Genomic DNA, 19,402 nt, shown 5'->3' on the forward strand with positions numbered 1-19,402 from the left:
TTAGAACAGCACTAGGTGCATTCAGAACATCTCCAGTGCAAAGTTTGTATGTTGAATCCCACAAACCTCCTCTAAATATCAGGAGAAAGATGTTTCTGTTGAACTATGCAACCAAGATCCAAAGCCAGGTGACCCATCCTAATTGGTCAATACTTTATGATCCACAGTTTATGACCTTTTATAGAAACAAACCACAGTTCGGCCTGCTGGTATTAGGCTAAAGCAAATAGCAAAAGATTGGGATATACACCTCAATAAAATCTTGCAAGATCCTATAGATCCCGATCCCCCATGGTCTGTAATCATGCCATCTTGTGACAATTATTTCGATCAGTGGGGAAAACACTCTCTATCAGACATTAACATCCAACAGCTACACATTGAGCATAGTCAACATTATCCAGCCTTCGCCAAAATATAGACAGATGGATCGAAGTCTGAGAGTGGATCGGGTGCAGCAGTAGTACTCCCTTATGCTACCATCTTTCTATCTCTTCCAACAGAGTGTAGTAGTTACACGACTGAATTATATGCCGTAAAACTTGCTTTAGAAAATATTTTTCATATGTCAATCCAAAAGAGCATAATATACACAGACTCACAAAGTTCCTTATTAGCCATGCAAAACTATTCCCCACCTACTCACTCGTTATTAAAGCTCATCAGATCACAGTTGATACATCTCGGAGAGCATCAGCAAATGGTTATCTTCTGCTGGATCCCAGGCCATACTGGAATACCGGGAAATGAAATTGCAGATGATACTGCCAAACATCCATCCAGCTCAGCCCCAACGAATTCACTAGTACTGTTCACAGATTATAAAATGAAAATACAAAATATATGTAAAGGGCGATGGACTCTTCAATGGCAAGTGCAAATTCATAATAAATTACTTCAAATTAAACCTGTACCAAAATTATGGGTTTCCAGCCTCATTACAAACAGACAAGAAGAAATAATTCTAGCCAGAGCCAGAATCGGCCATACTCATTTAACCCATCTGTTCCTCTTGTCAAGAAAATGACCCTCCTCAGTGTAATCACTGTCATACCCCACTCACATCCAAACACATACTTCGGGAATGTGCTCTGTATAATAATTCTCGACTAGTGTCATGCAGTCCTTTGGCAAGTTTAAAGGAACCTTGTTGCTTAGCCATATCATAGGCGAAAAATCAAATCTCACAGAATTCTTCTCCTTCCTAAAACGAATAGGATTGTATAGCCATTTTTAACTGCTTCTAAATCAACAAACACAGTCAGTATGAACCACTTTCATGAGTGCAATGTGGCCTAAGTAGCCATTGCAATTAAAACACCATCAACAACAACAACAATGCCTTCTTCCTGATGGTCAAATGATATTGTCAGTAGTCATTTACATTTCACCTAACCAAAAGATCGAACACATTGAATTCATCCATTTCATTTTACTTTCTTACACAATTGAAGAAGCTGCATTGCTACAACAATTTTCTCACAAGAAATGTGACTGAATACCAATGATACTTAGTGGAGATTTCAACATTAATTTTGTAGATGCTTAATCCAAACCTTTTACTGATTTCTTAGAAAATAAATTTGGACTAATGTTAAATACTTCTAGATCTGTATTGACTACTAATCATAATTGATGCTGTGTTTCAAAGAAATTTACAAACTTTACACTCTTTACAATCTCAAGTGTATGTATCATATTTTAGCTATCACAAACCCATTGTAAGTAAATTACCTATGGAACATGAGTTGCAACCTCAAATTCGGGAAACTGTTGGAAAAAAAATAAATGCTTTAAAATGTTAAACATGTTCAGATTCTTTTCGTACTAAACCCCTTTAACCTCATCTAAGCCAAGGATGTTTTCACATAAAATAAAACATCTTCCGTGCGTACAGGGTACACACAGTGTTTTTTTTTTACTGGATGCTTCATGTCTGTACAACAAGGTTTGCCCTGCCAGTGCGTTACACTTCCTACTGCCAGGCTGGTCTCCTCTCCTCATGGTAGTGGACAGTAAACTAGAGGTTTTTGTATGAAAACACAGGCTTTTAGGCCAAGAGGCCAGATGAACAACACGACCCCACTAATATTACTAACATCACTCACTAACCTACATAAATCTGGCCTTTACAGAGTTTTGTATTCATCACTTTGCTTGACACAGAATTGAGGGAAATCCTCGGAGCCACATTACAATTAACACTATACGCTACGTTCTAAAGAATTCAAGAACTAGGGGGTTATAAATTCAAATTACAGGGCTTGAGGTTTAGATTAGCATGTTGTGATAGCTGAAACAAGTTTTCCTCACATATAGTAGAATAAATTCAAAGGTCAACTGGATACTTACCTGTATGAGGAGGAAAGCATGTAATTTGTATTTTCTTGTCAAGTTGGTTGTGGTTTTTTTTTTTTTTGCCAGTGAGCAAAAGTCTGTGGCTTCCTTGCCCCATATGACAAATGTTATTACTATTACACTAATGGTTCAAAATCTAAATCTACTGTATGATTTGAAGAAGTTTTCCAGAGCAAGATTATATCAAGTCAAATTGCAACATTTATTCTTCAGTCCACACAATAGAACTTGAAATGAGTCACATTCAAACTATGCAATATCCAAAGTGTATTTTATACAGTAACTACATGAGTACCTTCAGGCAGTGATAGGTACAAAACATAGCACTCATCCAGTTCTATACTGAGTATATAAAATGCTTCCCTTCTTTCTGCAATCAGGGTCAGATATTGTTCTGTTGCATTTACAATTATATTGAAATCAACGGAAATGATTTGGCAGGCAAGGCAGTCCCATATACAGACTACAGACTTAACATTCATTGTACGTGCCTTGAACATTTCATAGATTTTGGCATATTGAACTCCCTCTATATGCACATTGCAAAAGTGTTTTAACTCTTAGCATTAGTGAGGGCACATGATGCAAGAAACCACACTTAAATAGCATCAGCCATAAAAAAAATAAAAAAAAACCCCTTATTTCACCCATCCATTCGCTCTAATGTTTGTCTAGTTCTGCCTTGAATCTATTTAAGTTATCAACTTCTACAACGACAGATGGAAGTTTGTTCCAGCAATCAACCACCCGCTGCCTAAAGGCAAACATCCTCACATCCATCCTACAACTGTCCTTCCTCAATTTGATTTTATGCCCTCTCAGGTGGTTATTCTGAGCAAGAGGAAGAATCCCATCAGCATCGATCATGCTTAAAACATTCAAGGCTTTATACACCTCAATCAGATCACCTCGCAGGTGCCCAGTCTCCAAACATTGTAATTTGCAAAACTTAAGTCTTTCTTCGTAAGAGCAACACTTTGTTCCATTCACTAATCTTGTTGCCCTTCTCTGTACTTGTTCCAACAGCTCTACATCCTTCTTAAAATGAGGCCTCCAGACCTGTATACAGTACTCAAGGTGCGGCCTGACCATTGCCTTATACAAGGGGATAATCACCACCTTATCCCTGCTAGAAAATTCCTGTATATCATTGACAAGACACCACCATGAACTACTCCTGAAGACTGTCTGGACTGCTCAGAAAACTTCATATCTGCCTGCACAATTACCCCCAGGTCCTTTTCATTCTCTACCACCATCAGTGTAGTACCACACAGTTGATACATTACTCTGGGGTTACTGCTTCCCAATATACTGCATATGGGATGGGCTGAGAGGTCATTAGTGTCATTAAATTAATGACACTAATGACATCAACCCTGCCGACCTTCGTATTGTCTGCAAACTTGGACATTAAGCCTGATATACCATCATCAATATCATTAATGAATACAGAAAACAACAATTGACCCAACACTGAACCCTGGTGGACTCCACTAATAACGTTAGTCCACGAAGAACAGTGTCCATTGATTACCACTCTCTGTCTTCACCCATTCAACCATCCCTTTATCCATAGCAGCAATTTGCCTCCAATTCCGCACTCTCCAATTTGTGAAGCAGTCTTCCATTTGCAACAGTATCAAAAGCCTTTCTAAGATCCAAATATCATCATCATCATCAAACTCTAATGGCTTCGCCTTGTTGCTGCAACCATATATCTCTGTCTTCTGCTGAATGTTTCATTTCCTCATATCCCCTCAAGTTCATTTTCCTCATCAGGTTTTCCAGAATTTTCTTCCTTGGTCGTCCCCTTCCTTTCTTTCCCAGTATTTTTCCTTCTGACATATTCACTAAAAATTTGTTATGTCTTGGGTGTGTCCTAAAAATTTAGATTGTCTTTTTCTATAGTTGTGAATAGTTGCCGTTTTTCTTGCATCTCGTTCAAGCCAGATTCATTGGATCGTCGCTTGGTCCAGCTAATCCTCAACATCCTCCTCCAGATCGACATCTCTAAAGCCTCCAGTCTTTTGATATCTTGCTTGCATAATGTCCAGGTTTCACTTCCATACAGCAGCACACTCCAAATGAATGACTTAGCAAACTTTTTCCTGGTCTCTCTGTCAATGTGTCTGCTGGTTAGAATATTTTGCTTGTTACTGAAAGCTTGCTTGGCAAGGGTGATTCTTCTTCTGATCTCTGTAGTGCACCAGTTGTCCTGGGTAATGAAATTCCCCAAATAACAAAACTGTTTTACTTCCACTTTGTTGCTCCCCATCTTGATGTTTGTTTGAGGTTGTTCATAATTCTTGGTGACGACAAGTATTTTAGTCTTTTGTGCATTTATCTTTAGATGTGAATTTTGCCTTAATGATAGCCTTTCCAACATCTTAGAGAGCTCCTACTCTGAGTCGGTTAATAATTCTGTGTCATCTGCAAATCTGATGCAGTGAATCTATTGTCCATTAATCTTGATACCCTTTGCTTTCTGCTTCATTTTTGTTATGGATTCCTCGATGAACATGTTGATATTTGGATAGATCCAGATATATGATATCAAAATTATTCTTTGCATCCAGTTCCTTTGTAACCACATCATAGTATACAATCAGATTGGTTAGATAAGACTTACCCTTAACAAACCTGTGCTGTGTCCAAGCTATAACTGAAGTCTTGTCTAGATAATCCTACAATGCTTCTTTAACCAGTGCCTCCATTAATTTCTCTGAACAGAAGTTAAACTAACAGGTCTGTAATTACCTGTGTCTTTGTTTGATCCTCCTTTGTGGATTGGGGTCACATTTGCACATCTCCAGTCTATGGGTACCTCCCCTGAGTCCAAGGAAGTGCTCCTAATTATGGCTAAGGTTTGTTTACTTCCTTTGCTGCCTCCTTTAATATAACTGGATAGATTCCATCCAGCCCAGGTGCCTTTCTTATGTTTATCTTCAACAATTTCTCCTCCAGTTTCCTCTCAGTTATTACAAAATCATTTAGCTCCCTGCCAGAGTTTGATAAACTTCTTGAATTCCCCTCCCTGAATAACTCCTCGTGTGAATGAAGATGCAAATTACTCATTTAGTTTGTTAGCTACCTGAGCAGGATCATCAACAGTTGAACCATCGATATCAAGTAGACTAATCTGATTCATCCCCTTCCTTCTATAGTTTACACAAATAAAAAACTCTTTGCTGTTTTTCTTTGCATCCTTTGCCAAAGATTTCTCGTAATCTGCCTTTGCCTGCTTAACCTCCTTTGTGACTATCATTGGCTTCTATGTCACCTGTTAATTTATATGTATCCCATGCATTTTTCTTCTCTGCCACATGTCTAATTAGTTCATCTGACAGCCATTTAGGCCTAAATCTGTTAAGCATGTATTGATTGACTGTTCATGTTTTATGAGTGGCTACTGTGCATCTTTTACTGCTTTTAAGCATCTAGCTGAGCCATATACACTCAGTCAGATTTTAACTGACAGTGATAACATATCTTATATTTTTATCTTTTTATAAAGAATTAATTAATACCACTTATTTAGCTGTACTTTATTTTAAAATATACCTGATTCTACTTAACATAATTTTTTTTAAACTTCTACCCATGTTTTGCTAATCCTTTTATCTCTATAAGAACCTGGACGTGGCACACTATTGCGTTGGATGTTACTCTACCATAAACATACATGCATACGATATCGACTTGGCTCTTAGGAGCGACCTTCCTATGTTTACGAAAAAAATTTCCTACCTGATCACCCATTTTGGGTTTATGTAGGATCCTCTCTCTCTCTCTCTCTCTCTCTCTCCCCCCCCCCCTCCCCCCCCTCCAGTATTTTACCAAGATGAGGGAAGCCCACAAGGATCTGTTATAAGTGTTGTGCTTTTTACAATCAAAATAAACTCTCACAGAATAACTTCCACCAGCTGTAAGCAATGCCCTCTACATTGATGAATGAATAAACTTGCATTGTGGATGTTGGCTAATGGGTTCAAATTTTTGTACGCTTCTGCCACAAACATAATCTTCATCCTGAGCTGGAATTAAGGCTTAGGCACACGCCTGCAGAATTGCAATAAAACTAGCCATTGATTACATTAAACATAGCCATTACTAAAGATGTGATATATACTGATTCGTCAAGCATGTTACAAGCTTTATTAATGACCAGGTATAATTCTCATTCAGTTGGCCCCCAGATTCATCAGATGCTTTATTCTTTCATCTGCTTCTGCTGGATCCAAACCACATTAAGATCAGAAGAAAAAAATTAGTTGACGCTGCTACCAAATCAACAATTATCTTGAATAACCGTTGGCTGTCAGTCCCATACACAGGCTACAGGCAAATAAGCCACACCAAACTATATTCCTTGGCAAAATTCCTGGCATGTGTGGGCTACAAATAAACTAAACCAGATTGCCTGTAATCAAGTAATGGCAGTCCAATCTTGAAGAGCCCAAAGAAAGGAAGTTCTTGCTCAGCTCCACATAGGACAGTCTTCTCATACATACTTTTTTTTTCTCCCTGAGGGTGAATGACTTACTTATGTGTGAGAACTGTGAAACTGTTTTAACCAGTCTTCATTATTTTATAGAATGCTCCATATTTATAGTTTCACACCCTTTATATTTTATGGTTCTTAATAGTCTGGCTGAACCATTTACACTCTGCCAGACCTTAAATGAAAGAGACAGTATGTCTGACATTTTTTTTAAACTATTTTTACAAATAACAAATAGTTAATCTATACACCCACATTTGAATTTATCATTTTATATTTTCTGATATATATTTACCTTTTCTGATGTGGTAACCTGTTAATAGTTACAAATTTATTGATGTTTGTGATGATTTATTATTTTATTGATGTTTTCATTTTTGACTTGGCACATTATGCCCCAGGCTGCCAATATGCCATTAAATACTAAACCAATCAGCCAACCAACAAATCTTGAACAATTTGTGGTCCGCTCTGACCATAAGTAAATGAAATGACAGGGAGAATTTTTGGAACTCTAAATTGCTTGCAGAATGGTTTGAGCATGCTCAATACCGATGGGATTCTTCCTCTTTCTCAGAGTAATCACCTCAGAGGGCATAAATTCAAATTGAGGAAAGACAGATGTGCGGAAATTTGCCTTTAGCCAGCAGGTAGTTGGTTGGTGGAACAGACTTCCATCCCTTGTTGTGGAAGTTGATAGCCTAAATAAATTTAAGGCTCAGCTGGACAGGTATTTCGAACGAATGGAGGGGTGAAATGGGAGTGTTTTTTTTTTTTTTTTTTTTGTTTTTTTTTGGCTGATGCTGCATAAGCTTTCTTTCTTGCATCATATGCCTCTACTAACGCTAATGTTTCACATTACTTTTGAAAGCTTAAGCTTCTTTAATACTCTACCAGATTATCAATTTAGTTACCCCCACTATTCCTGACTGCGCATGCTATTCCAACTGAATTGTATTTGTGGCCGAGTGGGCAAAGTACCTGCCCGGCAACCCAAAGGTCGCGGGTTCGATTCCCGCCTTGGGCTTGGGTCAAAGTACTGCAAAAACCTTGGGAGGTGCAATATGGCCACAGAAGCTGATGCGCCAACAACTACCAAATCAAAAATCAATCAACAATTGTATTTGTAGTTTTTCTAGGAATGATATCTTTTAAGCTTCCTTAATTTAAAATGTCTAAGTGAAATTTCATCACTTGAATTGATTATATAAATTGTAGCTAAAAAGCTATCTTTCACATTATGATATAAAGGCAAAAAATATATGATACAAATTTCCCTAATTCAAAAATTTTAATTTAAATTAAATTTTACAATTTGTATAATTATAATTTTTTCCCCCAGGAAATGGTTATCAAATCCAGTTCGTAAACTGAGTAGTCATGGTCGCCCAGAAAGAACACCAGGTGAATCATCTAAACCCAGTAGTACAAAAAAATCCACTACTCCTTCAAACTGGAAGGCAAGTTCCCTAAAATGCACCTTTTTTTTTTTTTTTTTTTACAAAATTTTCAGTTTTTTAAGTTAATGAGAAACTGTTACACCAATTTGGCAGGATGAAATAAAATAAAGTCATTATCATTGTTTCTCAGTTAGAGCAAGTACTCAATCACATCTCCATGTTTCTGTTTCTCTTCTTCAGTCCACAGTACCCATCAGCCTCTAGAACTGGAATGATGAAATCATTCAAAATTCCATTTCTTATTCCTTTCAGTACATTACCTTCCTTTAATTATATTTGTTAACAAGCCCTCTTTATTATACACTGTGCTGCCACTTTATTAGGTACACCCCTGCTGTGCACACAAATGGTCTGTCCCACAACGTTGCAAGTCACATGACCACAGTTGTGGATATAAATGCAGCAGAACAACTTTTCTAGTATCAGTTAAGCATACAAACTATAGCAAAAATGGGGAAAAGGAGTGATCTAACGGACTTCGAACATGGCATGATGGTAGGTGCAAGACATGCTGGACAAAGTCTCTCTGAAACGGCAGTTCTTCTGAACTTTTCACGCACCAGTTTCAAGGGTGTATCAAGAATGGTGCAATGAACAGAAAACATCCTCTCAACGGCATTCCACAGGAATGCCGATGAGAGAGAGAGGTCAGAGGAGAATGGCTAGAATTGTGCAAGCAAACAGATAGGCCACAGTGCCGCACATCATGTCAGAATACAACCTTGGTGTGCAGAACAAAATATCACAACGGACCACTAGTCGCACTTTGCCGCGAATGGGCTACAGCAGCCGACTGCCACATCATGTACCTTTGTTATCAATGAAGAACAAGAGAGCACGCTTCCTTTGGGCACAGCAACACCAGCACTGGACTATCAAGGATTGGGAAACAGTTGCTTGGTCGGACGAGTCAAAGTTCCTGGTGCATCCTGTTGATGGAAGGCTCAGAATTTGGTGAAAACAACATGAATCCCTGGACCCGTCATGTCTGATGATTACTGCAAGGTGGTGGGGGCAGTGTTATGGTGTGGGGAATGTTTTCTTGGCACACGTTAGGTCCATTGATACCCATAGATTCACGTCTGAATGCCACATCTACCTAAACATCGTTGCTGACCAAGTGCATCCGTTCATGTTGACAGTTTATCCTCAGTCAGATGGTTACTTCCAGCAGGATAATGCGCCGGTGCACAAAGCCCGAATCACTATGGAATGGTTCCAGGAACATGACAATCACTTTTCTTTGCTGCAGTGGCCCGCTCAGTCTGCGGATCTCAGTCCTATTTGAACATCTTTGGGATGAGCTGGAAAGGGCTGTTCACTGCAGGCCTACACCTCCATTGAATCTCAAGGAACTGTGTGACACACTCATATCCGCATGGTACTCCATTCCTGCACAACATTTTCAGCATCTTGTTCAATCCATGCCTAGATGAATTCAGGCTGTTTTGAAGGCTAAAGGAAACTCAGTGCTCTACTAGGTAGGGTGTTACTAATAAAGGGGCAGCACAGTGTATGTATAGTTCAGATTTTTCTCTCCTTTTCCTTATAGCATTTATGATACCTTTTAATATTTCTTTATATCTAACTCTGGCTGACCATTTCACCCTTTCAAGCCTCCCTTCTACACCCACATCTCAAAAGTTCAATTTTTTAATATTCTCCTTCTTTAAGTGCCAGTGTCTAAGCCCCATAAAGCACAATGCTCCATACATAATTTAACTAATCTCTTCCTTTACTTGATACCTATTCTTGTGTAACTGTCTACTTCCTTTATTCAAATGATATTTTTGTCATATTCTGTAGTGAATTATCCATTGACAATCCTAGTTTTAATTTGCTAACCTTTTCAGCAAATAGTCATAATCCTCTCTTTATGTACTTTTATGTTTTTATGCTATGTTTTTATGTACTTTTATGCTTTTATGATCTATTGTTATAGTTACTTCATTTTTAACCCCCTCTCCCATTGTAATTGTAGTCATATCAGGCGTTTTAGTCATTTCTTGTTAGAAAGACTTTTCAAAAGTTTTTCAGACAAATTCTATATTAGACTGATTTTCTGTATCAAATATCAGTGCCATATCATCTGCAATTCTGTATCAAATATCAATGCCACATCATCTGTACAGTATTACCCCATATTTTTATACCCTCCTTTATCTTGTCTCTTCTTCATTGTATCTCTTGCTGTTACCTCTACTTATATATTGAAAAATGCTGGGGTGTGACAATACCCTTGTCTTACCCTGCTACCTATTTCCATATTAGTTTTCTTGTATTACCCACACCTATTCTCAACATTATCCTTTCATCTTTAATACAGTTACTCTATCAATCTTCCATCTCTTCAGTTCTGTCTACTTAAACCTTTTCCAGTTTATCCTGTTAAATTTTTTTTTCCAAATCAAAAAAAACAAACATTCTTCTTCATCTCAATTTTTTCATCAAAATTCTCATTATTCCTTTTGCATCACTACTCTCAGAAGTAGTGATGTTCCTCTCCCTCCTGGAATCCACATTTTTTCTTTCCTGTTATTTTCTGTAATTTTTTCCTTCATTCTTCTGTTCTTTCTCCTCATCATCACGTTTGCTATATGCAATATCAAGTTAATTGCTCTTAAATCCATACATTTCATTGCATCCCTTTTAGCCTCTATTTGAATCTTTAAAGTAGTCATAAAATCCTCTGGCCATTTTTTTCCTTCGTATATATCTATATATAGATATAATTTTTAAAATTTATTTATTTTATTTAATCTGTTCAGTATAGCATCCTTATGTTTTAATAATTTTTTTCTTCAATTATATTTTATTTTGTCTTGGACCATTCCAATTAATCTTTCTGTAACACACACACACACACACACACACACACACACACACACACACACACACACACACACACACACACACACACACAGCGCAGTGTAGTGTAGTGTGGACATTGTGTTAAGCATGGTATGAAGAACCAGTGAAATCTTAGTGTATTTTTTTTGTTTTTTTTTTTCTTTTATCTGTTGAAGTTATTCAAATATATTTTCAGTTTTAGCAAAGGATAAAGAAATTTGCAAAATTCATTCACAAATTGCATGTTATGTAGCAGTTAAATATGTAATTCATTATTATTATTTTTTTTTTAATCTCACATTTAGCATCAAACTACTGTAAATTTCAAGGGGCTCTCACAAAAACTTCAGTATGTAGATCAGGTGCCAAATGGGAATCCACTTGGTATTGGCCAGTGCAGTTTTTCAAATTGCACTTATACTTGTGCCTACAAGTGAGGAAGTTTGCTATATGAATAAAGCTGTGTTGGAATGGATTTCAGGATAGGAGTCCTTGTGTCATCTTTTTTGGCTGGAGGGCCAAAAAGAGATAAAAATACTAAAGATTGCATGCTACAAGAACAGTTTCTTACCACTAAATGCATTTTTCAAAATATAATTTAATTTTTGCTATCAATTTTTGCATTTACAGTATAATTTTTTATTTTTTTTTTCATTTAATAATTAAATCTGAAAATACAGTTATTTCCTGACACTAATAACATTCTAATTACATAGTAGTAATAATAATATTTTTAAATATTGAGGAAGGTAAATAAAACATCATAAAAAAACAATACAGAAAAAAATAGAATGTTTCAAAAATTTGGATAGTTTCAAAAGTCAATGTGAAACTGTAATTTACGAAATAGTTTTAAACTTGGAGGACAGAAAACTTAAGCCTACCACATGGCCGTAGCCATAGTCCTCTCTCAGTGTGAAGGAATGGGTGCATTTTTGTATATCCTCGGGTAGACAAAGTAGCAAAGCATAGGCAGCAAATGCCTCTGAGATTGAAGATTGGTGCTGTTCTAATGTTGTTGCAGAATATGAGTATTACTTCTGAACTTTGAAACCTGTCTCATTGTGCATAAGGCTTCACTGAAGGATTCTTACCTATGAAGATCCAAAACTTCTCTTGCACGCACACGCACGCGATACACACACTAGATCTATCCAAAAATGGCAGCTTCTCCCTTTTAGTATTAGTAATGGCCATATTAGCATTAGCATTAGTAGAGGCATTTGATGCAAGAAAGCAAGCTTATGCAGCATCAGCCAAAAAAAAAAAAAAAAAAAACCACTTCCACTTCACCCCTCTGTTCGTTCCAAATACCTGTCCAGCTGAGCCTTAACCTTATTTAGGCTATCAACCTCCACCACAAGGGATGGAAGTCTGTTCCACCAACCAACCAACCACCCGCTGGCTAAAGGCAAATTTCCTCACGTCTATCCTACATCTGTCTTTCCTCAATTTGAATTTATGCCCTCTCAGGTGATTTTTCTGAGCTAGAGGAAGAATCCCATCAGCATTGAGCATGCTTAAACCATTCAAGGCTTTATACACCTCTATCAGATCACCTCGCTGGTGCCTAGTCTCCAGACACTGTAATTTGCAAAACTTAAGCCTTTCTTCGTAAGAGCAACCCTTTGTTCCATTCACTAATCTTATTGCCCTTCTCTGTACTCGTTCCAGCAGCTCTACATCCTTCTTGAAATGAGGCCTCCAGACCTGTATACAGTACTCTAGGTGTGGCCTGACCATTGCCTTATACAATGGAATAATCACCTCCTTATCCCTGCTGGAAAAATTCCTGTATATCATTGACAATACTCCATGAGCTACTCTTGCAGCCCGTCTGCACTGCTCAGAGAACTTCATATCTGCCTGCACAACCACCCCCAAGTCCCTTTCATTCCCTACCACTGTCAGTGTAGTACCACAGAGTTGATACGTTGCTCTGGGGTTGCTGTTTCCCATGTGTAGTACTTTACATTTGTCAATGTTAAACTTCATTTGCCACCTCTCAGCCCATCTGCTCAACCTTTCCAGATCCTGTTGCAGCAGCATAGTGTCAGTAGTGTCCTTGACAACCCTTCCAACCTTTGTATCATCTGCAAACTTGGACATTAAGCTTGATATACCATCATCAATATCATTTATAAATACAGAAAACAATAATGGACTCAACACTGAGCCCTGAGGGACTCCACTAATAACATTAGTCCACGATGAGCAGTGTCCATTGATTACCACTCTCTGTCTTCTCCCCCTCAACCACCCCTTTATCCATAGCAGCAATTTGCCTCACTGTCACACTGCTCCAATTTGTATAGCAGTCTTCCATGTGCAACAGTATCAAAAGCCTTTCTAAGATCCAAGTATATAATATCAAAGTTATTCCCTGCATCCAGTTCTTTTGTGACTGCATCATAATATCCAATCAAGTTGGTCAGGCAAGACTTCCCCTTAACAAAACCATGCTGTGTCTGAGCTATAACTGAAGTCTTGTCTAAATGATCCTGCAGTGCTTCTTTAACCCGTGCCTCCATTAATTTTCCTGGAACAGAAGTTAAGCTCACAGGTCTATAATTATTTGTGTCAGCCTTTGATCCTCCTTTGTGAATTGGGGTCACATTTGCACATTTCCAGTCTATGGGTACCTCCCCTGAGTCCAAGGAAGCTCTCATAATTATGGCTAAGGGTTTGCTTACTTCCTTTGCTGCCTCCTTTAATATAACTGGATAGATCCCATCCACCCCTGGTGCCTTTCTTGTGTTTATCTTCAACAGTTTCTCCTCCACTTTACTCCCAGTTATTTCAAGATTCTGTAGCTTACTGCTAGAGTTGAATACACCTCTGGCATTCCCCTTGCTGAATAACTCCTCATGTGTGAATGTTGATGCAAAATATTCATTTAGTTTGTTAGCTACCTGAGCAGGATCATCAACAGTTGACCCATCAATATCAAGTGGACCAATCTGATTCATCCCCTTCCTTCTAGAGTTAACATAAGTAAAGAACTCTTTGCTGTTTTTCTTTGCATCCCTTGCCAAGGATTTCTCGTAATCTGCCTTTGCCTGCCTAACCTCCTTTGTAACTTGGTTGCATATCAACTTGTACCTATCATAGGCTTCTGTGTCATGTGTTAATTTGTAAGTATCCCATGCATTTTTCTTCTCTGCCATATGCCTCATTAGTTCATCTGACATCCATTTTGTCCTAAACCTTGAACAATATTTCTTAGTTGGTATGTAAAGCCTAGTAGCTTCCAAGATAAGTTCTTTGAATGCTTCCCATTTTGAATTTGCTGTTGGTAACATCATCAGTTGGTCCCACTGTATAGAATTTAAATACTGTCTCAGTCCATCGTAGTCGCCTTTACTTCCCTTTACCCCTAATGGTAGTTACCTCTGAGTAAATCCCACTTCAGCACACTGTGATCACTGCCACCTAGTGGTTCGTTTATCTGCAGATTCTTAATGCATGAAGAATCACTGCTGATAATCAAATCAAGAGTATTACTCCCTCTAGTTGCCTCCCGAACATGCTGATGTAGAAAACAATCATCCAATAAATCCACAAAAGCCCTGCTAGTGTGTGAGTAACCAGCCCCCAAATTCCAGTCAATATCTGGGAAATTAAAATCTCCCATTATAAGACTCTCTGATTTACTGGCCCACTCTATTTCCCTGTACAGTTCCTTATTATACTCATCAGAGTCATTAGGCCTATAGCACACTCCTACTCTCAATTTTGATCTCCCAATGCTTATGTCACACCAAACTGACTCAACACTGCACTGTCCGGCGATGTCGACTGGCTTCACTTCCTTGGTTTTTATGTGTTTCTTAACTAATAGCATAACCCCTCCCCCCTTCCTATCCTGTCTATCCTTTCTGTAGACGTTGTACTCCCCAAATTGCAGTTCTGCATCCCTTATATCTGTGTGACACCACGTCTCTGATATCCCAATATTATCTGCCTTTGATGTTTTGAGCAATACCTCAAATTCATCAAATTTATTTACTAAACTCCTAGCATTGGTGTACATGCAAGTATACCTGCACCTGTTTCTATTCTTAGGTACCCTAACACAACCCATGTGTTTACTTGTACCGCAATGGCTCCCAGCAGTCTCTGAAATACCATGCATCTTGTTTTCCAGGCTTCTGCTCATTCTAATAGAAGCAGTGCAAGAATCTCTTTCACCTCTGCCAGTGGCTACTATCAATCTATTGGTCTTTGTCTCCCTCCAAGCTAGCAGTTTTCCGACCCACCTAACACTGCCTCGATAGCATCAGCAAATATTCTTGCACCCTTTCTATTTAAGTGTATCCCATCCCTGTAGAAGCAATCTCTCCTGTTAACAAGTACAGTCCAGGCGGAAGCCTAAAGCTAATGCTACACCAGCCAAAAAAAAAACAGTAATATAATTATAATAAAAAAATTAAATAAAATAAATAATAAAAGAAAAGGAAATAGACAACCCATGCATTTCCCTTCTCTTATAGGTAACTATCCAGCTGACCTTGAAATTCCCCAAACTGTCAGCCTCTACCACCGATGTAGGTAACTTATTCCAGTCCCTGTAACTTATATTTGTGGCCCCTAGTTCTAGAATCATTTTTAACTGTGAAAATTGTGTCCTCATTCATTTTACTTTTGTTGCTCAGAGCCTTAAACACCTCAATCAAGTCTCCTCTAAGGTGCCTAGTTTCCAAACTGTGCAACCCACATATTTTTGAAGTCTTGCACAATCTCTCCAGGCCTGAATTGATTGACAAGGCCCTTATCATATACTCCCTCCTATCATGTCTGGGCAGAATTGTAGATACTTTCAAATTCAACCCTAATTCACAACTTTTTTTCAACACTGACCTGTACTTGTTAAGTAAATCTGTAAATCTCTTACTCTTAATGCCATTAATGCTAATGTGTACAACAATATCACCTTTTGTACCCTTAAAAGATGATATCTGCTCTACAATGTTGTTCTCATTCATTTTACTTTTGCCTCTCACTGCCTTAAACACCTCAATCAAGTCTCCTCTAAGGTGCCTAGTTTCCAAACTGTGCAACCCACATATTTGAAGTCTTGCGCAATCTCTCCAGGGCTGAATTGATTGACAAGGCCCTTACATACTAACTGTGTGGTACTACACTTAAGGTGGTAGAAAACGAAAAAGACCTGGGAGTAATTGTGCAGTCAGATATGAAATTTTCTGAGCAATGGAGACAGGCTGCCAGGGCAGGTCATGGGGTTTTGTCAATGATATATAGGAATTTTACTAGCAGGGAGAAGGAGGTGATTGTCCCTCTGTATAAGGCAATGGTCAGGTGATGCCTTGAGTACTGCGTACAGGTCAGGAGGCCTCATTTTAGGAAGGATGTAGATTTACTTGAGCGTTTACAGAGAAGGGCAACAAGATTGGTGAGGGGAATGAAGGGATCCTCTTACCCTTTGGACCCTCGGGACCTTCATTCCTTCATTCCTCAGGTGACGCCTTGAGTACTGCGTACAGGTCTGGAGGCCTCATTTTAGGAAGGATGTAGATTTACTTGAGTGTGTACAGAGAAGGGCAACAAGATTGGTGAGGGGAATGAAGGGATCCTCTTACCAAGAGAGGCTTAAGTTCTGGAAATTGCAGTGGCTTGGAGACTAGGCACCTGCGCGGTGATCTGATTGAGGTGTATAAGGCCTTGAATGGGTTGAGCACGCTGAATTCTGATGGGATCCTTCCACTTGTTCAGATTACGAACCTAAGGGGCCATAAATTCAAATTAAGAAAAGACAGATGTAGAATAGATGTGCGGAAATTTGCCTTTAGCCAGCGGGTGGTTAATTGCTGGAACAAACTTCCATCTGTCGTTGTGGAAGTTGATAGGTTGAATAAATTTAAGGAGGAACTGGACAGGCATTTGGAGGGAATGGTGTGATTTTTTTTTTTTTTGGCTGATGCTGCATAAGCTTATAGACCACACTTGGAATACTTGAAATGCCCTTTTCTTGTTATAACTCTTCATGCCCAACACCAGGGGCTCACATCTGGTGAGTATGGGCTTGGCACACCCAGGGTCCTGAGTTGGATATCATCTTTCTTCTTTAGTGATTCCCTTCTACTTCTGACTCTCTCTCTCTCTCTCTTTCTCTCTCTCTCTCTCTCTTTCTCTCTCTCTCTCTCAGGGTAACTTGGGAATTTTTTTTTGGCTGGTGCAGCATAAGCCTCGGGCTTCCTTGCACCGTGTGGTGAATAATAATAATAATAAACACGAAAGGTATCCAACCAATCATAAGTTATTATTATTTTAAGCACTCAAGCTTGTCACTGTATTACAGATTTCTGTGTATTCACATGTATAGTTGTTTGTAGAAGTGTATACAATTATAGAGTATACAGAAGTGTATAGTTATAGCAGAAGCCATTGTAATAGCTTCTGTTATAGCTCTTCATTCCTGGCACAAAATAAGTATCCAGCCAATCACAAATTATTATTATTATTATTTTAACAACATCTTTGCTTGTCATTATATTATAATAGATTTCTATGTATCCATGTATAAAGAAGTGGGCTGTGGAACATCTGGAATAATTCATAGTGAAAGAAAGCCCTAATCCTTCCATCTGAGATTGGCTAACTGCCTCAGTTGTAAAGGACTTTAGAAATTCCTCCAGTTATCAACAGGAATGAAACTGAGAAAACCGAGACCTCTCCAAATGAGGGGCAGACTGCAACCCAGTGCATCATGCTGACTGAGCTGCCATGGAGGAGTCAATGAATTGCATTCCAACTTGCACAATGTCCATTAAAAATTCAACTAGATCACGAGTGATGAGGTTGCACAGTAATAAAAAAGCAGTAAACCAACAAAGGACTGTAGACTGGATATAAGTTAGCTTTACTCTTCTTGGAGAGTTTATCACAGGTGAAAATCTCAAAAATGAGATTGAAACAGGTGGTTTTTAAACTTAAATATAAATCTGCATCCAATAATTAATGTTTAGACCTCAAAAATCTGATAAACTTTTGTTATTTAATGTAGTGAAGTAGTATTCTTTTTACATTTCAGTATATCTTCTTGATTATTGCCTTCACTTCTCACAGTAGAAGCATTTTCCCTTCAGCATTTATAAACTGCATTAGTAGCAAGACCTTTCCACAGCCGCGGCCAGTACCTTATTTCGATATTAATTTTTCCAAATTATTGGCTTGTTTTTTTTTACCTGAAGTCATAGGTATATTGACTATGCCTGTGAATGCTATAGTGACCAAATCTACTAATGCTGCTCTTGCCATATGGCAAGAGCAACATTAGTACCTTATGGCAAGAGCACACCAGAACAATCATAGATTTCTGTATATCACTTGCCTTCATGTTTGAAGTGTATGACAGATGTGAGTTGTGGTCAGTTTGAATAGGTGCTGATGTAATAAGTCTGCTTTGACTCTGAAGTGTGATCCTTACTGTACAAATGGTAAATAGTTATTGGTTTCAAAACTTATTGATATTTGGCCTTATATTATTTTAACTTTTCCACCCATCCTCCCATGATAATCCTATTTCTCACAAGAACGGTGTTTGTTTCATTCCTGTCTATCTATGAAACATGATAATTTAAACTTGCCCAATGACTTTTTGTATTGTATTTCAGTATTATATCATTGCTAAACATCAAGCAATTATATAATTGCTTGATGGTAACTTACTTAGCACGTGTATAGGTAATGTATAAGTAATATCACTTTCTGTATAGGTAATATCACTCTTGTAAGTGATAGTAATGGCAACATGTCTTTGTCTGTGTGACATAAAATATATATACAGTATATTTCAGATTTTTTTTGTATTATGGTCCCCCTCTCTTCACACACACACACACACACACACACACACATGCACACTTTATGTTGTTGTTTCAGATATATATAGACACAATTTTCTTTTTTAGTCTTAATTAAATTTTCCCAACCTATTTCTGCACATTTGGTTCTTAATTCTGATTTGCAAACTGCTTGTTAAACTAAGGTATGAACCTTCTTTGCTGATCTTTCTGTATGTTTCTTCAGTATATTATGCTATTGAGGATATTATTTCCATATGAAATATAATGTATTATGTAATAATATACAGTATATACATATATTTAATTTAATATTATGCCTTTTGCAGCTTCTAAGCACTAGAGAAGAGATGGGTACTAAAGCTTCTTCACTAGGCTCTATTGGTCACATCATTGAAGATGATAAA

At 38.0% G+C, this 19,402-nt stretch overlaps 1 protein-coding gene across 3 annotated transcripts in view; it reads left to right on the forward strand.

Annotated features, from left to right (window-relative positions):
• Positions 1–19,402, forward strand: part of trio (trio Rho guanine nucleotide exchange factor) — a 996,553-nt gene that overhangs the window by 821,158 nt on the left and 155,993 nt on the right. For all 3 annotated transcript variants that reach the window (XM_090387950.1, XM_090387951.1, XM_090387952.1), the window contains 2 exons: positions 8,205–8,322; positions 19,325–19,402. In XM_090387950.1, the coding sequence (XP_090244076.1) occupies positions 8,205–8,322; positions 19,325–19,402 (196 nt within the window). The remainder of the gene's footprint in view (positions 1–8,204; positions 8,323–19,324) is intronic.

The sequence above is a fragment of the Mastigoproctus giganteus genome, chromosome 13, assembly GCF_048544385.1.
Source record: "Mastigoproctus giganteus isolate SK-2022 chromosome 13, ASM4854438v1, whole genome shotgun sequence".
NCBI classification, from domain to species: Eukaryota; Metazoa; Arthropoda; class Arachnida; order Uropygi; family Thelyphonidae; genus Mastigoproctus; species Mastigoproctus giganteus.